Source organism: Bemisia tabaci, chromosome 4 (genome assembly GCF_918797505.1).
Source record: "Bemisia tabaci chromosome 4, PGI_BMITA_v3".
NCBI classification, from domain to species: domain Eukaryota; kingdom Metazoa; phylum Arthropoda; class Insecta; order Hemiptera; family Aleyrodidae; genus Bemisia; species Bemisia tabaci.
The window spans coordinates 52,968,954-52,988,543 of record NC_092796.1 but is presented as its reverse complement, the minus strand read 5'-3'; the positions used below and the strand labels follow the sequence as shown (position 1 = coordinate 52,988,543).

The window sequence follows — 19,590 nt, the reverse complement described above, 5'->3', positions numbered from 1 at the left end:
TCATGTGAATCGTCTGTTTGACTGTGGTTCAGGCTCACAACACTCATGTCAATGGGCCGGTCAGTCTCTGGGTCAGATTCAAACTCAGTGGCGAGGCGTGAGGTAAGGCGTGCGAGGCGTGAGGTATTTCCCTATTTGAGCTGTGGTAAAGAATCGATTTTTAGGGTGTTCGCCGTGAACACCCTAATAATCGATTCTTTTCCATAGATTTAAATGATACATCAATCGATATATCGCAAAGCACGCCACGCCACTCTTCAAACCGTGACGAAAGAGGTAACAATCGAAAAAGCTAGCGTTATGAACTCGTCAAAATTGTAACTTGTGTGGTTGAAGCTTGGTTCCAGTTATTTTTGCCTTAAAAATATTTACAGGCGGAATATTCAATATTTACCTCCCGGAAGGCGACGGCGTGGACGTCCTGTGAAAGGTTGGCGACAAGGGGTGGAGGAGGAGATCAGAAGGTGCCAATTGTCTGATGATCTCTGGGAGGATAGGGGGCAATGGCGATTGGGCGTCGCAGAGCGCGAGGCGGCGCTATAAAAGCGACTTTATGTATGTATGTAAAATATTTACAGGACAAAGAACAATTAAAACACGAAAATAAATTGAAAAATAAAGCAGCTGTAATTAAGTTACGTAAGAAAAAAACACGACTTGTATAATGTGTATTTGCCAAAAATTAAGTATACTAAAACGACTTTCACCAGCAGAAAAGATTAAACTGGCAAAAAAACTGACAGATCAAAAACACAAAAATCGATTTACAGTTTTTATAATTTTAGAATTAACAGTGATTATGCACCAGTTTATATATACACAAATTATTCGTCCAGTGTTCAAATATTCAGAGACTTAAATACAAATTAAAAATAAACGTTTCTTGTTTCGTTACCTACTAATACATAATCAATAATGATCTGAAACCTCCTGAGAGCTCAATAATTATTTGTATCTGCGCTGAAGATTTTTGAATAGCGCAAACGAGATACGTGGTCTGGTAGTTTCAACGCCGATGTCCATTGTTTTTCCCCCGATCTTTTACCATGGATGCAGGAACAAAATGCCCTGAGGCAGGAGCTGAGACTGGTGATGGGCTTACAACCCGGTTTAGAGTACCTGTATAGCGAGAATGTGGACAGATCGCTTTATGGAGGGATCAGGGCCCAAAAGTGCAGCCATCCTCCTAACCAACTTCTAACACACAAAATTTCACTGCCAGTCTGCAGATTCCAATGCTAACCAAAATGGCCGAGAATGTGCATAAATGAGCGTTCTTCCGCAAAAATGGGTAAATTTATGCAAAAACTAAGTCGAATACGTGCTTTATAAACGTTGATTCATAACAATTGTATTACACGGAGAAAAAACCTCGTGTGTGGGACCCGAAGTTTAGGTCGTATGGATCTCTGAAGTTTTCCGATTGAGCATCTGAACACTTTAGGTCTAGCTGTCGAGGTTCGGATCACACATCTGAAACTTCAGTTCTTACATCTGGAGTACTTCAGATGTGAGAACCGAGGTTTTTCGGATGTGAAAACCAAATTACTTCAGATGTAAGAACTGAAGTTTCAGATGTGTGATCCAAACCTCAGCAGCTGGACCTAAAGTGTTTAGATGCTCAATCCGAAAACTTCAGCGATACATATGGCCTATAAACTTCGGGTCCCAGGCACGAATTTTTTTTCTCCGTGTAGTAAATCGCTCTGGATAATTGAAATTCATAGGTTGACTGCATTTCTGGGCCCTAACTTCATTCGCGGAGGCATCGGTGAAGGCCCGATGGATCTTCGGAGTTTCACATCTGTCTATACTCTCGCTATATTGGTACTCTAACCAAGATGAAGCTTCAGCTTGGAGCGTTGCCTACGAGAATGGAGAGGCCGTAACTATGATTCTGTGACGTCACACTAGTAGATGAAACTCGGCCGCGGTTTAACACGCGTTCTTATGGGAGAACGCTTGCCGCGCGATGATTTCTCGCCGATATCTTTTTCAGAGTTGATCTGACACAAAATTTCATAAGAACCTTTTCGAAAGAGGATGAAATTTCACTTTCGAAAACTAACTAACCCATTTGTGACATCGTCTAAAAATCGAGGAAATGAAAGCGTAATGCCGAAAATCGTTACTCCACTCAGATTCAAACGGGCCGCTCGCGCAACTTCGGCCGATCGAGGGCCACTCTGATTGGTCCACGCAGCTGCCTCACACATCGATGTACTGATGACCCGGAGATGCTTGTTGTTTTCGGTAAATATCTACTAGCTTGACGTCACACAACTGACTAGTTACGGCCTCTCCATTCTCGTAGGAAGGAGCAAAGAGTTGGAGGCAATGTGATGATTAGGCGATGGGCGGGTGGTTCAGACCCAGGTGGAGTTCTAGCTGCCGGAGGTGGAGGCGGCGGAGGCGGCCGACGGGCAGGGGGCGGAGTGTGAGTGGGCGGGGGTGGTTTTCTCGGAGGAGGTGGAAGGCACTGCGATCATGCTGACGCCGGTGCCGGAGGCGGTGAAGTCGGTGCCGCCGGCCGGCGCCATGGCCTCGGGTCAGTCGGGGTCGTGCACGCAGTCGATCCGCATGATCACCAGCCCCGTGGCCAACGTCAGAGTTGTCAGCGTCATCTCGATCACCGAGAGCAGCAGAGATGTCTCGCTCGAGCTGAAAACCATCCACAATTTTTAGCTTAACACTGAAAAAAAAATCTAGGTGTATTTACTAAGAAAAGGGTAAAATTACCAAGAATTCAGAGTTCTATTTGATCCCAGTTTTTCCTTGGTAAAATTACCATTTATGGAATTGGTAATTTTACCGAGAAATCTCGGTAAAATGATCGAACTTTCTCTGTAATTTTACTGGACCTTGGTAAAAACGCCAATATTTTTTATCGACTGTGGTAGAATTACCGAGATGAAATGGCAAAGTCACCTACCGGGAATTGATTACCAATAAAAGTGGTATTCTTACCTGAAAAAACAGTAAAAATACCGGATTTTAGGTAAGTTTACCAGTCTGTCTTGGTAGAATTTCCAATAATTGGTAGAAAAAGTGAGATAGTAAAGGTACCAACGGACCTTGGTAAAAACGCCGATAATTTTTTTTCAGTGAAACTAACTTTGAGAGCATTTTGACGTATTTCTATCAAACGGAGCTACGTGTAGAGGGAAAAATGGGGTGTGCTCGTTCGTTCTCGGGCTATTAGAATGAATGGGAAATGACGATCGGGGCGGTCTTTAACTCATGAGCCCTGTCCAAAAGGCTCTTGTCACATGCCCACGGCTCATACACCGTGCACATAGTTCCGTTTGACAGAACGTGTAATCCCGCTTCTCCAATTCAGCAAACGGAACTGTGAGCCAACTAAGTGCGGCATCCATGAGCCGCTGACATGTATCTAGAGCCTTGTGGACAGGGCTCATGAGTTAAAGACCGCCCCGGTAGTCGTTTCTCTCGTCGTTCTATCTATAATTGGACGTATTTCTACCAAACAGACCTATGTGGAGGTGAGAAATATGGGTGTGCTCGTTAGTTCTCTGGCCGTAAAAGTGAATGAGAATAATAAAGCGCCAGTGACGTCAGCGGCAACGAGAGGGTGGACTCGGGAGCGCGGCGGCGGGGACATCGTCGTCGGGACGCTTTAACTCATGAGCCCTGTCCACAAGGCTCTCTTGCCATGCCCGCGGCTCATGAGTTCCGTATTCAGTTGGCACATAGGTCTGTTTGATAGAATGTAAAATCTCGCTTTTCCAATTCTTCAAAAGGAATCACGCCCACTTTTACATTGCTTCTTATGCAGCTTCCACGAGCACACCCCATATTTCTCACCTCCACATAAGTCTGTTTGGTAGAAATACGTCCAATTAGACTTTGCGCCGTGGTGCACCAAGAAAACTGAAACTTTCTAAATATTTTTTGAAATACTATCCATTAGCAAGGACGTTCGTTTATTTTCGAAATTTGTGTCGAAGGAGAACTGTCATGTGATGCGAGTGTAACTCATTGCTGAAAGCAAGTATATTAGCTCGGCGATTAACCTAATTGCATACATTCGATTTTGAAGGCGCTACACTGTCCATCTCCTTCGTGAAGTACGCTGCGATTGCACGGAGTCTGAGGAAACGTTTTAATTTGCGGTTGTTTCGAATTTATACGGATCATCTCGAGATTTTTTGAGTTAGCATGGAATTTAGGACGATGATTTGGACGCAGTTCTGTCAAACGGAACTATGTGCATTATGACGTGAGCCCTGGTATGCATGTATTCTTATGGGTCTCAGGGCTCATGTCTTCATGCACATAGTTCCGTTTGATAGAAATACGTCCATTTGGAGTGAGTGATCAAATATTTTAAGACATATTCAGATTTCAGTCAGCGGTGATCGACTAACGGTGATATTTATGGATTTCGACGGGGAATGATCCATCTCGAAATTTCTCAACATTATCACGCCACCTTAATACTAGAGTTTCTAGAAATCAGGTGCTTGGATCAACATTGATGTCAACGAAGATTCAATGAGACATAAGTTTCGCATTTACTCTTTCAGGGGAATATTCTCCTGGCTTGGTTCATTTTAAAAGGTAATTTTCTTTCCCTCACTTACAATAAGATTGATTCTCACAGGAAATATTACACACGAGGAAGAATCTGAGCACTTACTTGGGCTGTTTGACTGTTAGAATAGATTGCACTAAGAGTAATATATTCATAGAAAAAGCAGTGAGCCAAAGGCATGTCAGAGGAGCTGCTATCTGGATGGTAGGGCCGAGAAACCTGAGACTAGAGAGAGCGTCGTATCCCGATGGCGGTCGGTACCCTCCAAAACCTCTGCTTGTGTGAATACTGGCACCTGCCATCAACAGAAGAAAGATTAAACTCATAAATGATGTCAAAAAAGAAAATAATAACATTGAATGCCTAGGTAGAAGAATCTCTGTTACAAATACGTCAATTTTCGCCCTGTCCTTTCTTAACATCGATTAGTTTCTTTATCAATGCATTTTGTACTTTTTCATCTTTTTCCCCGTCCGATTTCACAATAAATTTTTACGATATTTTTTAATTTTTAAACAAGTAAAAGTGTATTGCTGACTTTCGCCGGTGGCCTCTCAGTAATAGAGATCATACCGGAAGTGCCCCCTCTTTCCATTCTGGCCAATGAAAAGAATAAAGCGTACTTATTGAATTTTTTTTTTTTTTTTTTTTTTTTTTCTTTCATTTTTTGATGAACGTAAATAAGTTGGAACCTTTGAGACTAGAACACATTTTTTTTTACTTGCCACCGGAGTTCTATATCATGATCAAATTTCAAGTAATTTTGTTTTGACCGAAGCATGAGCGTATAGTGAGAGATTTTTTGTGGGGAAAGGCGGCAAGGGGGCTAAGAGCTCTTTTGATGATAATGGGCGGTCATAACTAGACAGCATTTTGCAATAAGGAACTGTAATTCATGGCTTGTACACAAAAACTCCTATCTACATAAGGAAACTGATGGCACATATCGACGGTGAAACTACCAAACCACGTATCTCGTTTGCGGTGTTTAAAAATCTACGCTCACATTTTATTTTTTTGAAGTGGACCAAATCAATATCATTCCTTGAAATTTTCACGGAATTTTCTCCGCACAAAGAGGAAAAATCACGGAAATTTTCAAGACTGGATGTTAAGTAGTTTTTCATTTAAAAAATAAAGTATGACAGGAAGTCTACGACGTCGCAAACCGAGATACGTGGTTTGGTAGTTTCACCGTCGATATGTTGTTTCTACAATAAGCTAAAATTGTAGTTCCGTATTGCAAAATGCCGTCCAACTGTTCTGGAGGGACACGAGCCTTTTGGGGGATTTGACCCCGCAAAACCCACCCTGCCAACCTCATTGACTCAATTTTTCGAACTGACGGAACTATTCAAAATTCCAGGATGTGATTCTCGTTATGTACCAGAAGATATTCTCCTGCTTTCCCACACTGAAAAAAAAATTTCGGCGTTTTTACCAAGGTCCGTTGGTACTTTTACCATCTCACTTTTTTTACCAATTATTGGTAATTTTACCAAGACAGGCTGGTAAGCTTACCTAGAAACCGGTATTTTTACTGTTTTTTTCAGGTAAGAATACCGCTTTTATTGGTAATCAATTCCCGGTAACTTTGCCATTTTATCTCGGTAATTCTACCACAGTCGATAAAAAATATTGGCGTTTTTACCAAGGTCCAGTAATATTACCGAGAAAGTTCAACAATTTTACCGAGATTTCTTGGTAAAATTATACCATTTATGGAATTGGTAATTTTACCAAGAAAAAACTGGGATCAAATAGAACCCTGAATTCTGGGTAATTTTACCCTTTTCTTAGTAAATACACCGAGATTTTTTTTTTCAGTGCAGAAGTTCGTGACCAATGCGGCAGCCTGGACAGCTGAGAAAGGGTAACACTCAATATAACACTCGACAAATCTTTGCCAACGAGTCGGAAAAACGAGCAGCGTGTCCTCCACTTACCCTCCCAGCTCTACCAAATATCATCCCTGATATGTGACGGTGGCGGTGAGAGGAAGAGAAACTTATTTAATAAATCCGGACGTGGAACTCAGCCGATTTTCGGCAGCTTCCCACCGCAGTGTTGCCACGGCTCGAAATCGGAATGTAGCACACATCACGTTTCAAATGCGAAAATCTCATTTTCCCGGAGAGATTGGCACCCATGGTGTGACGAAGTAATATCCGCTTAGTCCTCGCTGCCACTTTTAATATCCTTACTACATATTGGCTCAGCGAGGCGATTTGGTACACGATTTTTGTGTGAATCAAAGTGCGAGTTTCATGAACTATCTCATGGAAGGGGAGGGAGAAAGAGGTTCAACAATGGAGAATTTGCACACAAAAATTGTTTTGCTTCATCTGAGAGTGCCTAATGAGCTGAGTTCGCGGTATTTGTCATGATTTTTTCACGTGTGCAAGACACAGCTTTGCGATTTATAAGGAAGAGAGCAAACTCATTGCCAACAACGTTGATATTAAAAATTTGCTGAAAAATTCAATTATTCTGTTGTATACAGGTAACAAGAACAATTTTATTTTTCATTATTGAATTTTCGGAGAGTAAAATACAACAACCCCCGATAGGGACGACTGCTCAAAAAGAAAAAGAAATTGAAAAATTGGAGATTCCAGAAAGATAACTTTTAAAACTACGAAGCTTTATAGAAGAAATATCATGCTTTTTGCACATACTCTTTTGTAAGACTACGAAAAGCGGAATAAAGGAGAATAAAGTGGAATTAAAGGGCGGAAAATTGTTGAAATACTTACTCTTAGGAAAATTACGGTCTTTTTACGTAGATTTAACATAAAAAAGTGTCCAAAAATTGCCTCCTCTCTAATGAATTTTAAAAGCAGATTTTATACATATTTACTTTTAATTTCTTTCTTTTATTATGAGTTTTTGAAAAATACTTCCCCCTATGCACTGCCACTTGACTCAAGTGACTTGAGGAACTCAAGGTGTATAGAGTAGGACTAATAGCAATGCCCTCAGTACATTATTTGATTGATAATTGATAACTATTCTGCCGTGCGAAGAAAGAACGCCGTATGAACATTCGAAAGTTGCCAAATTTTCTTCGATAAAACGTTACTTTTGAGATAAGTTATGACTATTTTTCCTTGAAATTTTCCAGAACTTCAGGTGACATTGCGAACAAAATTATCTGAAAAATTGGATGGAAATATTCAAAACTTTTCCCGAAAATTCGTGATTTACCTAAGGAAATTTGGCGACGCCTACAAGTTCATACGGCGTTTTTCCTTAGCACGGCAGTATCGGCAATAATGTTGATACTGCAAGCGACTGATAACTATTGTTGCACTAAGGCATGGTGTCTAGTTTTCTTGGAAAAGCTCATTCCCTGATTTTTCCCTGATTTTCAGGAGCTCATTCCTCGATGAGAAACCGAAGTTTTCTCCCACTTTCCCGGGATTTTCTCGGGGAAAAGAATACAATCTCCCAGAGTTTCAGATATGAATATCGATTTTAATTAATCTTACGGCCATTTCTTTGGCACACGTCAGATTAGACTGCCAAATTTGAAAACGAAATAATCTCTGGATGGTTAGAGAAGAGATTCCTGGTTTCCAGTGGCGTGGCGTGGTTTGCGATATATCGATTGATCGGTCATTTAAATCTATGGAAATGTATCGATAAACAGGGTGTTCGCAGCGAACACCTTGATAATCGATTATTTACCACAGCTTCAAATGGGGCAATATCGATAGATCTCAAAGCACGCCACGCCAATGCTGGTTTCTGGAACAGATTCCCTGATTTTCCCGGTAACTTTTCACTCCCCGATGAATCCCGGTTTTTAAAAAACTAGACACCATGCACTAAGGCAAAGTGTCGAATGAGGTTTCCTGAAATTCGGCAAGTGTGGCGGGAGCGTGTACTGGTGTGCGGCGTGCGCGGGCAAAGGGCTGCGGTTGCTTCTCGGCTCATTTCAAGCGGGAGACAGAGGCCACGTCGAATGTTGAATACCGATCACACTTGAGCCTCGAGGCCTCGGAACTTTTCCCAAACGAGCTCCTGTCCTCCCGCTCCGTGTGAATTTCCACGGGAACTTGCCTCGACCCGAGAATTAAGATCCCGACCCCCGTATCATACGCGCAACCCCCCCCCCCCCCCCCGGTGTGAGCCCCACCAATCTCGCGGTCGCGGGGGAGAAGTCATCCATCCATGAAATCAATCTTCTCGTCCGTCTTTCGAGTTGAATAAACAAAAGAACGCCCGAGCTACACTGCCGTGCTAAGGAAAAACGCCGTATGAACCGTCAGGCGTTGCCGAATTTCCTCTAATAAAAGCGAATTTTCGGGTAAATTTTTGAGTATTTTTCTTCCAATTTTTCAGATGATGTTGTTTGCAACTTCACCTAAAGCGCCTGAAAATTTCAGGGACAAATATTCATGACTTTCCTCAAAATTAGTCATTTTATCGAGGGAAATTTGGCAACTCTTGAATGTTTATACGGCGTTCATCTTCGGCACGTCAGTACAAGTCGGATCCGAGAAAGCCCAGTCAAGATACCTAATTAATCTCACGGAAGCTCATGTTAAAGTTGCCCTCAAACTTCAACCCGATTTCTTCCCCAATACTGTAGGGATACAGGACTTACGGCTAAAGAACCAGAGCTTCGGTAAATTTCTTGTCCGCGGTTTTTTTTTTTTTTTTTTTTTTTTTTTTTTTTTAATATAAAACATTCCTCTAGACTTGGTTGCTCAACGACTTTGAGACTGTGAGGGAAGAACGCCGTATAAGCCTATGAACGTTAAATAATTTCCTTTAATAATACCGAAATATTTTGGTTTTGTGAATATTTTTTCTTTATTTTTCAGAGATTGTTCTTCGCAACTGGATTCAAAACATCTGACAATTTGAAGGAGAGACATTCAAAACAATTTTCAACAATTATTATTTTATCGGGGAACATTTGGCAACACTCACGTGTTCATACGGTGTTTTTCACACGGCAGTCTTGGGTTCGGTAAAATATTGTAATGGGCCATGGTACAAGAACTAACATACGAGAGGAATAAAACATTCGTTCAAAATAAACCTGAAGAAAAAAACTTCCGAGATCCGAACATCCGAGATCTTCTTCAAACTCAAAGTAATGGATCGTATGTTAATCCTAATATGGAAAAAAGAGGGGAAAAAATCACCCCAGGCGATGACTCTACGGAAAGCAAAACTAAATGGCTGCATCTTCCGGATTCCTAGTTGGACATTGAGCTTTTACCGCCTAATGAGCCGACCCACAGAAAAATACATCTGGAACAGGAGAGTTTGGTGATATCTAAGCGAGATCTATGATATATAGATATCCATATATGATATATAGGTTTCCATGTAGGCGAGCCTCTTTCGTTGGCCACATTAATACAATGATAATTCTTTCTTTTAAGGTCAATTGAGGCTTACATTATTTGTCACGGGCGATAATGGTCATAAAATATGCAAGGTAACTTGAAACACAGCAGTTAACAGGTTAACGTGCCTTATTTGGTAGAGCAATTATCTTTGAGTTAGGTTCCAACCTAAGAATACAACTATTTCAACTTTGGTGTGTTGCACAGTATCACACGCAATTGAAGGCGTTTTATAATGGTCCGACCGCGATCTACGAAGAGATGAGTCTCAATGCGTTGACTTAGTGTGCTATTTGCGCTACGTACGTGGAATGCCAAACGATGAGTAATTTTCATATCTATAGCTCTTGCTCTTTCGTTCATCTGAGAGGAACCGAATCAAGAAGGGCGCAAGTATTTTCACACTGGGGTGCTCTACTTTCCCTCGACACCTCCATCAAGACCATTAGACTAGTGCACTCTCTTATATCAACTCACTGTAGGTGTCTTCGTTTTCACTTGATGTCATTGTTGATCTTAACTTCTCGCTGTTGTATTAGCCTCCTCTTCCTCCTATGTATAAGGTCACTAGCAGGAAACCCGTGCTACGCACAGGAAAACCCCCACCATCAGCAATCACTGTGATTAGTGATCAGTTACTAATTGTGTTTCTGAATTATTATTTACTATTTCAAAATTGGCGAGACCCACTGGTTTGATAAAAATGCAGAGATTAGTAGCATGCTGATTAAAGCTGCTATTTTGGTCTGTTCTGCAGTAAGCTCATAAGATAATTATAATAATCAAAAATACCCAATCAAAAGTTGGTTATTTTCATAAAGATTTGTTACTTTTGTCAGTTCAATGTTTAATTGAAGTTAGCTGGTGAGTTTCAGCCGCGAAAAATTACGGTATTCAACCAGCTGTTTCGTTTAATTCTCGGCAATGGCGGGTTTGTCATCTACATCGCGGAGAAAAAGTGATTTTTCCGGGATTTTGTAAAACAAATTAGAAATTACACGATAATTACCACGATATCACGGCAAATACGTCGTGTTCCTGGCGAATTTCAAAGATTATTATAATTGCGCGTTATTCACATCAATATCGTGGCATACACGTAAATTTCTGACTCAATTAAGGCTACGTAAATGTGCGCATAAAACTCATAAACATCTGATACTTTGGGAAGGACGAAAACGTATGATTTTCCTTCAATTTTGTATGATACCACATACCCACTTAGTTACCATACCCACAGTTCAAATATGTAGTTGCTCGCTTCATTTCTGTTTGTTAAAAGTGACGAATTGCAAGAATCCAATCTCAATTTCAAGAGAACTCTGGGATGTAAGCATCGGTTTCCTTACATAAAATTTAATGTTTTGAAATAAAAAAAAAAAAAAATAAATAAAAAAAAAAAAAAAACATTAGCGATGATCCAAAATTTTGCAAGTGTGACTCATGTGTTTCGGTAAACTTTGATAGAAACAGAAAGCAGGTAGAGAATGTCGAAGCGATGTTCTAGTTTTGCTCCGCTGTTAGCACCGCGTCTGCAGGCGCAGTGTGACCGAGCCGTCATCACAGTTCAGAACGCCTTCAATCTAGCAAGCGGCAATGTGGACATCCCCCGTGGTGAAATAGTTGTATCAAGAGCGCCTTCCACGATCGGAGTCAAATATTGATGAAATGCGCGCGAAAACCCCGCTTCTACTCCGATTGCAACGTTGCACGCCGTCTTGAATTGAATAACCCTGGACGCTAATGTCTAAACGTTCCATTCGACACTCAGAAAGTTTTAAAGTTTAAAAGTAAGAAATTTAAATGATTCATTGAGAAAAATTTGCTCTCTCTCTCATAAGAATAGCATTGTTTCCGACTTTTCTGGTTTTCGCGGCAGTAATGCTGACGTCATGCGCAGAAGATTGTCATTTCGGTTTCGGGAATGACTGATCTATATAGATCGATCTTGTCACAGTCACTAATTGACGCGAACGACGAGCATATCGACGGTGAAACTACCAAACCACGTATCTCGGTTTGCGACGTCTTAGACTTCCTGTCATACTTTATTTTTTAAATGAAGAACTACTTGACGTCCAGTCTTGAAAATTTCTGTGATTTTTCCTCCTCGTGCGGAGAAAATTCTGTGAAAATTTCAAGGAATGATATTGATTTGGTCTACTTTAAAAAAATAAAATGTGAGCGTAGATTTTTAAACACCGCAACCGAGATACGTGGTTTGGTAGTTTCACCGTCGATATGGCAGATCCACCAGATTTTTTAATAACAATGTTTTAGGCTGCTGGGCAACCGTGCGCATATTTTCTAGACCTCATTGTCGTAAGTCACATGAGCTTGACAATAGGGCAAAATAAAGGGATAAAAAACGGTCCCAAGTCGGGCTAATCCTCGGCGGAGCTTCAAGAAATCTAGCCACCGCCGCCGCCAGATACCTGAGCTTTGCTACTTCCCCGGATAGACGCTGGGGAAAGCCACAGGTTCACAGAAAAGAGCTCTAATTTATGGGCACGGGTTGCCTACCCGCTGTAACGCAGGTTGCCTTTTCGTCCTTATTTTCCCGTTTTTGAATAATATCACAGGATTTCCCAGATTTATACAGCCACACTGTAGGAGCAAGTTCATGGGTCATAATAAGACTTTTCTCTTTTGTATATTTCTTTTTAAAAAGTGTCTCCATCCATAGCTCAATCAAATCTAACAGCCTCTGCAAATTTTTGAGAAAATTCTCCTTTACTTTGAATTTTGGTGACGATTATAGACTAAAACTCAGGGATGAAGGGCTTTTTCCGTAATTTTAACCACTGATTTCATGCATGACCTCAAATATATCAACGCGTATCAAGTTCAGAGAAAATTTCGGCGATTCTAAGGGGTTAGGGGTGCAAAACTGAATTTTTCCTTAAAGACCTCTGAATTTGTCCTTTATCTTCAAATTTTGATAGTTTTTAAAGCATCTAAAATTTTAGTGCTTAACATCGGAGGAGATGACCATTTGTAACAGTCTCGGTCCATAATTGGACGGAGTTAAACAGAGAGGAACCAATCCACATATCGGAATCGAACCGAGAAAAATAGGTTTAAAGTTTGACTCCTGCATAAGACTCAATGTAAAAGATAAACTTCAAGTTCAATTTCTACAAAATGTGCTCCAACAAAAACTTTGAATTTATGGCGATAGATAGTAGAGCAGTGGTTGAGTTCAAAACCACTCATAACTCAATTTTTTCCAAAATGTGGGTTGGTTCCTTTCTGCTTAACTCAGTCCAATTGACGCCAAAATTAATGAAAAAGGTGATTTTTACAAAAACTTGGGGGACCGTAACTCCAACTGAGGGCACTTTTGGAAAATACTTTTTTGAAGAGAGGCCTTTTTTTACCCATAGGACACGGACCTACACTGAAAAAAATTCTCGGCGTTTTTACCAAGGTCCGTTGATACCTTTACCATCTCGCTTTTTTACCAATTATTGGTAATTTTACCAAGACAGACTAGTAAACTTACCTAAAAACCGGTATTTTTACTGTTTTTTTTCAGGTAAGAATACCACTTTTATTGGTAATCCATTCCCGGTAACTTTGCCATTTTATCTCGGTAATTCTACCATAGTCGATAAAAAATATTGGCGTTTTTACCAAGGTCCAGTAAAATTACCGAGAAAGTTCAATCATTTTACCGAGATTTCTCGGTAAAATTACCAATCCCATAAATGGTAATTTTACCAAGAAAAAATTGGGATCAAATAGAACCCTGAATCTTGGTAATTTTACCCTTTTCTTAGTGAATACACCGAGATTTTTTTTTCAGTGTAAGTATAGTCTGGCCGTTACACTCGGAGACACCCTGTATGTGTTATTTATGGAACAATCGGGCAACGCTGGTGATAATCTCGCGAGAAAGCCCATCAAATTAAGATAACAAGCCCCTCTGAGACGCACTCATCGACCTTCTTAGGGCCCTATTTTATACATACTCCGGACTGCGGCTTTGCCGATAGTCTGCGTCTGTTTGGCCGGCAGGGACTAATTTATTCGCCTTTTTCGTCGTCTTCCATTGCCTCTTCCCACTCCATTACCAGGAATATTAGCGTAATTAGGGATGTTTAATGCTTACAACTTCCATCGTTAATTACTTATCGGCGTGTCTTTTGACATTGCACGTATTCGTCCGGCCAAAGTTAAATTCAGCTCATAACATTTCAAAGTATTTAGGGCATTCACGGACTAAAATAAAATATTTAAAATCTTCTAGTCTTTTGTTACTGCGCTGTTCAATATAAGCTATAATAAAGCGCAGATGCATGTTAAGATGAGTTTTTATACCGGTATTACCCGCTCTCTGTATCGATCCAGTGGCGTGGCGTAAATGATCGATTATCGATATATCTCCATTTGAAGCTATTATAAAGAATCGATTATTAAGGTGTTTGCTGCGAACACCCTGTCTATCGACCCTTTTCCGTTGGTTTAAATGGCAGATCAATCGATATATCGCAAAGCACGCCACGCCACTGTATCGATCTCTTTCTTTCAAGGTGTCAATGACTTACTTTTCTCAAGGCACCTTCAAATAATTGTATTTACGAACCTGCAACCCACTTCATTACTGAACACTTTTAAAGACATGCAATAATAGCCCACGAAAGGCATTGGTGTGTAGTAAATAACTCCCAGCAAAATTTTAGGGGAACGGGTCTACATTTTAAGTCATCCTACACAACTTCTCATATGAGAACAGTTCAGGAGGCTCGCTAAAATTCAAAAGCGACGGCGCGGCGTTCGGCAAGGCAATAAAATTCCGCGGCTGGCGCTGTTGGCAGGGTGTTATGAAAATACTACCGAAGATGCGTAACACGATATCGCTCTTAGACAAGTTTACCCAATCACAAAGCGCCGTTTGAATTGCGCCAGTAAGAATACACTTGACGCGTGACTCGAATGAAGAGACAGCTTTTCTGGCCCCTTCGCTCTGGTGCCAAGCGTACCATCCCAGTTCTGAAGCTTCGAGCTAATATTTTTGAGCCGCATCTCCTGTTTGTGTTCATGAAATACTCAATACATGTTCATCCTCAAATGTTTTTCTGCCTGTCTCTATTTAATTTAGAAAAGAAAAATATATTCGAATTTTTTGCACTTTTTACAATACTTAGTGAGGGTATGTCGATAGCCAAAGTAAGAAACCATGTATCTTCATTGCGATGTTTCAAAATTTCCTCTCCTATTTAATTTTTTCGAAGAGGAACAAGCGACTTATAACTTGAAATTTACACAGAATATTCTGCTTATAAAGAAGAAAAATCAAGGAGATTTTTGAGAAATTACGTCGACCAGTTTTGCAAAGAAAAAATAAAGTACGGCAGTAAATCTGCATCGTAGAAAACGGAGATACGTCTTCCCACACTTTGGCTATCGATATGTTAACAACTTGGTTATGATCTGACGCCAGCCTCGAAGTACAGGGTTTTAAAAATTACAAAATACTCTGCAGACACTGGAGCTGTTGCATGATTTTCTCCTGATTACTCGCATCGGTGAAAATGTACAGTTATTGTTATTTGGCTCTCAGGCGATTCGACGGTTGCTATTTTTTGTGTCAGAGCGACGTGTGATATATCGCATCAATTCGTTCCATAATTTCAGCTACTTGTCATTTTTTCTGAATTTTGAGATCGCACTTTTGTTGTCATGAGGCTAAAGAATTCATGTATCAAATTTGACAAAAGAAATTCGACGTAATAAAGTAGGGTTCTTTCAGAGGAAAAATATCGCATCCGAGTGCAGTTTTGATATCAATATCAAATGCGATGTTTTTCCTCCAAAAAAAGAAAAAAAACCTGTCTTCATTACGTTGAATTTCTTTGTCAAATTTGGTACGAATTCTTTAGTCTAATGACAACAGACGTGCGATCTCAAAATTCGAAAAAAATGACAAGTAGCTGAAATTATGGAGCGAATTGATGCGATATATCGCACGTCGCTCTGACACAAAAAATGGCACCCGTCGAATCACCTATGACTGCAGATATCCTCCACGATCCTGTTGGTTACAATTCTGTCTAAGCCATAAGCTAAAGCCTAAGTAGGGCATTTACTTGAAAATTCGTTACGTAAGGCTTCTTTTTTTTGCAAGAAAGAGGAAAGAAAATTTTTGATCAGAAATCAAAAATCAGAAAAGATGTGAACTCGCATGCAAAATATTGAGAGTTAAAGTCAGATAATGTGTATGTCCTTCTCAGAGTCGGAAATCTTCGAATTCCTCGTGTTTTTTTTTAAACGAACCAGCGCGTCTCTTCAAAACGTTCTGCGAATATTATTGAATGGATGAGAAACACTCACAGAAAATTTCAAGTTTAACTTTTGGTTTGCTTTCTTTTAAAAATAATAAAACGTAAGCGGCGACTTGCAACGTCGCAATCGAAGCTGCGCATTTTGCAACTTGAGCCATCATTAAAGGGTTCTCCTGTCTCCCTACGATAAGAAAAATTTCATCGTTTACATTATGCCTGAAAAAGTGATTCGAAAAATTTATTTTAACAATGTTTATTATTTATACATATTATAGACTACTGCATTTTAGACCGCTTTACTTTGAATCAGGAATTTTGGAACAATAGGAAGAAAATGGCCCCCTAACATCTGTAGTAACCCCAATTAGTAAGTGCTATAATATACAACTCCTTTGAAAATACCGTGTTTTTCTTTGAAAATCTTGCAACGGTGTCTCCACACCGCCATCTTACGAGAGCGTAAATGTGAGTAAGTTCTGCCAGTTCCTAAGCAATATAGGCATTGTTAAATAAACTTGGTGCTTATCTACTATCTGCGTCTTTTGCGTTTACATTAGAATTCGGGCATGATAACAATCTCTCGTTGTGCTGGTAATGTGGATTTTCCTCTCAGCATAATTAAGCCACCCGTCCTTTTCCCGCTCTCTCGGCTTCGTACTTTAACTTTTGACCAAATTGCAGGTCTTTAAATGGCGCATGAGGTTAAAGAGCGGATCACCAGAAATCGCATGTCAAAATTAACTGAAATAAACTTCTGTCCTTTTGAAAAAGCTAGTGCATTTGATATAACCTGACAGCGAGTTTTCCCCCACATTATTCAATTTTACTGGTATTTCCACGCGTTTTCAACCGTAAATATACAACTTCCGTAATATAAAATTGCAACTTCGAATTAACGATCGTTCGATGCTTGACGCTAATTTCACCGTGAACTCACACAATTAATTTACCGGCCATGCGGGGATCATAATTTTATTAAATGACTTCCTTGGTGGCAATATAAGGACTGGTTAAAAAATATGCTTTAAAAATAATTGTGCATTTAAAAATAAGGAAAACTCCAATAGACTGTTAAAATTTAAAGGAAAAAATGTCTTTCTGACCTCAAGATTACGAGAGGCAAATTCAAGTAAAAAGTTTAAAACAATTTAAAATATTTTCGTAGTATTTCAACACTCAAAATTTGTTAAAGAGACTTTTTTTTGCAAAAGTCAGCGGTTTCTTATAGACCGTTTTACTTGAATTAAAAAAAAAAAAAAAAAAAAAAAAAAAAAAAAAAAAAAAAAAAAAAAAAAACAGGTGGAAGAAAGTTTCATTCATTTACATTTTAGCAGTTATTTTAACTATCGTTTCTAATTTTCGTAACCTATCCACTTGTTTTGGGCCGGTTTCTAGAAGAATAAAAAAAAGAGAATAGTCAGAAAATTTCTCCTCCTCCTCCTCTTCCTCCTCGACTTAGAAAAAAATGAGGGAGCGTTTAGGAAGATTCTCGCTTGCGAATTTCTTAGAGACCCTGAACATACAGCTCTGACGTAATTTGTTAAAAGCTAAAGCCTGAGTAGACAAGATGTAAATCCAGTACGCGCCTAGGCCGCAGCCCTGTCACAGTTCCCTCAACCTGGAGATGGGTCCCTTGGCTTTCCATCCTTCACTATTTGGATCCGTTATTCTTACCAGATAGAACTAATAAATTACTAAGGAATTTGCAGAGCTTCAGAGAAAACCCGCTTGTCTACTTGAATGCTAGGTGCTAAATAACTATGATAATGAAATAAAGACCATTTTAAATGACTTTTCAAGCTCAGAGCCAATTTAACCGGATCAAAAACTAAATAGATACATAATCAAACGAATGAGTAAACAAGGAGTTTCCACACATCAGTGTTGGAGAGCGCGCCCATATCAAGGTCTGTATCGACTGACGGAGAATTCATTTTGAAAATGAACAGAGAATAAATACATATCTTGATTGCGAGGATAAATACTTTTGGCAAACACGACTTGATGCAAATTGAAATTTTTTCCAAAACGGATTATAAACGACTTACTTTTATTTTTTACGCTATGGCCAACTGAAACGTTTTAGTCACCTAAAGATGGGCGGCCCGCCCGAATGGCCATCGTGTAAAAAATAAAAGTACGTCATTTATAATCGGTTTTGGAAAAAAATTCCATTTGCATCAAGTCATGTGTTCATATATATAAAGCCGATTAATTTTTAACAAAATAGTGCGTTATGTTACAACATCCAATAACATCCAACAAACAATTGGAAAATCCAATACAGCACTTTGGGCCACGTCCACTACCTTGGATTTTGGAATGTTGACAAATTTGACTGAAAGTTCGAGTTCCCCGTCAAAACATACCGCGGGATACTGAGTATCACAAAAATCGATCGAAGAGGAGCAGAGATAGCATTTTAGGCCGTGTCCGCCATTATGGATTTTTTTTAATGGATTTTGAAAATTTGACTGGAAATTCAAGTTTTCTGTTAAAAAATAGCTCCCATTATATACCGGACACACTTAAAAACTAGGAAAGTTTCATGAACAGGTTTCCGTTTAGGCGAGCCTCTTTCGTTGGCCACATTTATACAATGATAATTCTTTCTTTGAAGGTCAATTAAGGCTTACATTATTTGTCAGGGACGATAATGGTCATAAAATATGAAAGGTAACTTGAAACACAGCAGTTCACAGGTTAAAATGCCTTATTCGGTAGAGAAATTATCTTTGAGTTAGGTTCCAACCTAAGAATACAACTATTTAAACTTTGGTGTGTTGCACAGTATCATACGCATTTGAAGGCGTTTTATAGTGGTCCGACCGCGATCTACGGATAGATGACTCTCCATGCGTTGACTTAGTGTGCTATTTGCGCTACATACGTGGAATGCCAAGCGATGAGTAATTTTCATATATAAGGGTTACAAAGAGCTGAAAATGAAATTTTCAGTTTAAATAAAGTATTCAACTTTATTTTAAACGGATACTTTATTTTAAACGAATTTTGAAAGTCCGAAATTGTTATACCGAGAGGTTTCTTTTCCATCTCATCTTGTCAAAAAGTACCCTTGATACCGAGTTTCACAAAAATCAATCGAACAGGAGCCAAAATGGTATTTTAAGGTTAAGCATTACTTACTAAAGTTTACTTCTTGTAAATTTTACTTTGAAAAAAAAAAAAAAAAAAAATCGAAAAGGATTTCCTGAATGTAAATTTTAAAAGTTTTTTCGAGATTTCTCTTTTTGAACTTGCGACGAGCTTCTAAAATGTTGATTTAAGGGTCGTCGCTACTGGGACGTTCTTCCTTAAAACTTTTTCCATCGCTACAATCGAAATTCCTTCTGATCACAATGCAGCTGCATGATTAGGAATT

At 39.5% G+C, this 19,590-nt stretch overlaps 1 protein-coding gene across 1 annotated transcript in view; it reads right to left on the bottom strand.

Annotated features, from left to right (window-relative positions):
* Positions 1–604: 604 nt before the first annotated feature.
* Positions 605–19,590, bottom strand: part of LOC109034084 (uncharacterized) — a 106,480-nt gene continuing 87,494 nt past the window's right edge. The window contains 2 exon segments of the mRNA XM_072300048.1: positions 605–2,661; positions 4,661–4,850. Coding sequence (XP_072156149.1) covers positions 2,550–2,661; positions 4,661–4,850 — 302 coding nt within the window. The 3' untranslated portion in view covers positions 605–2,549.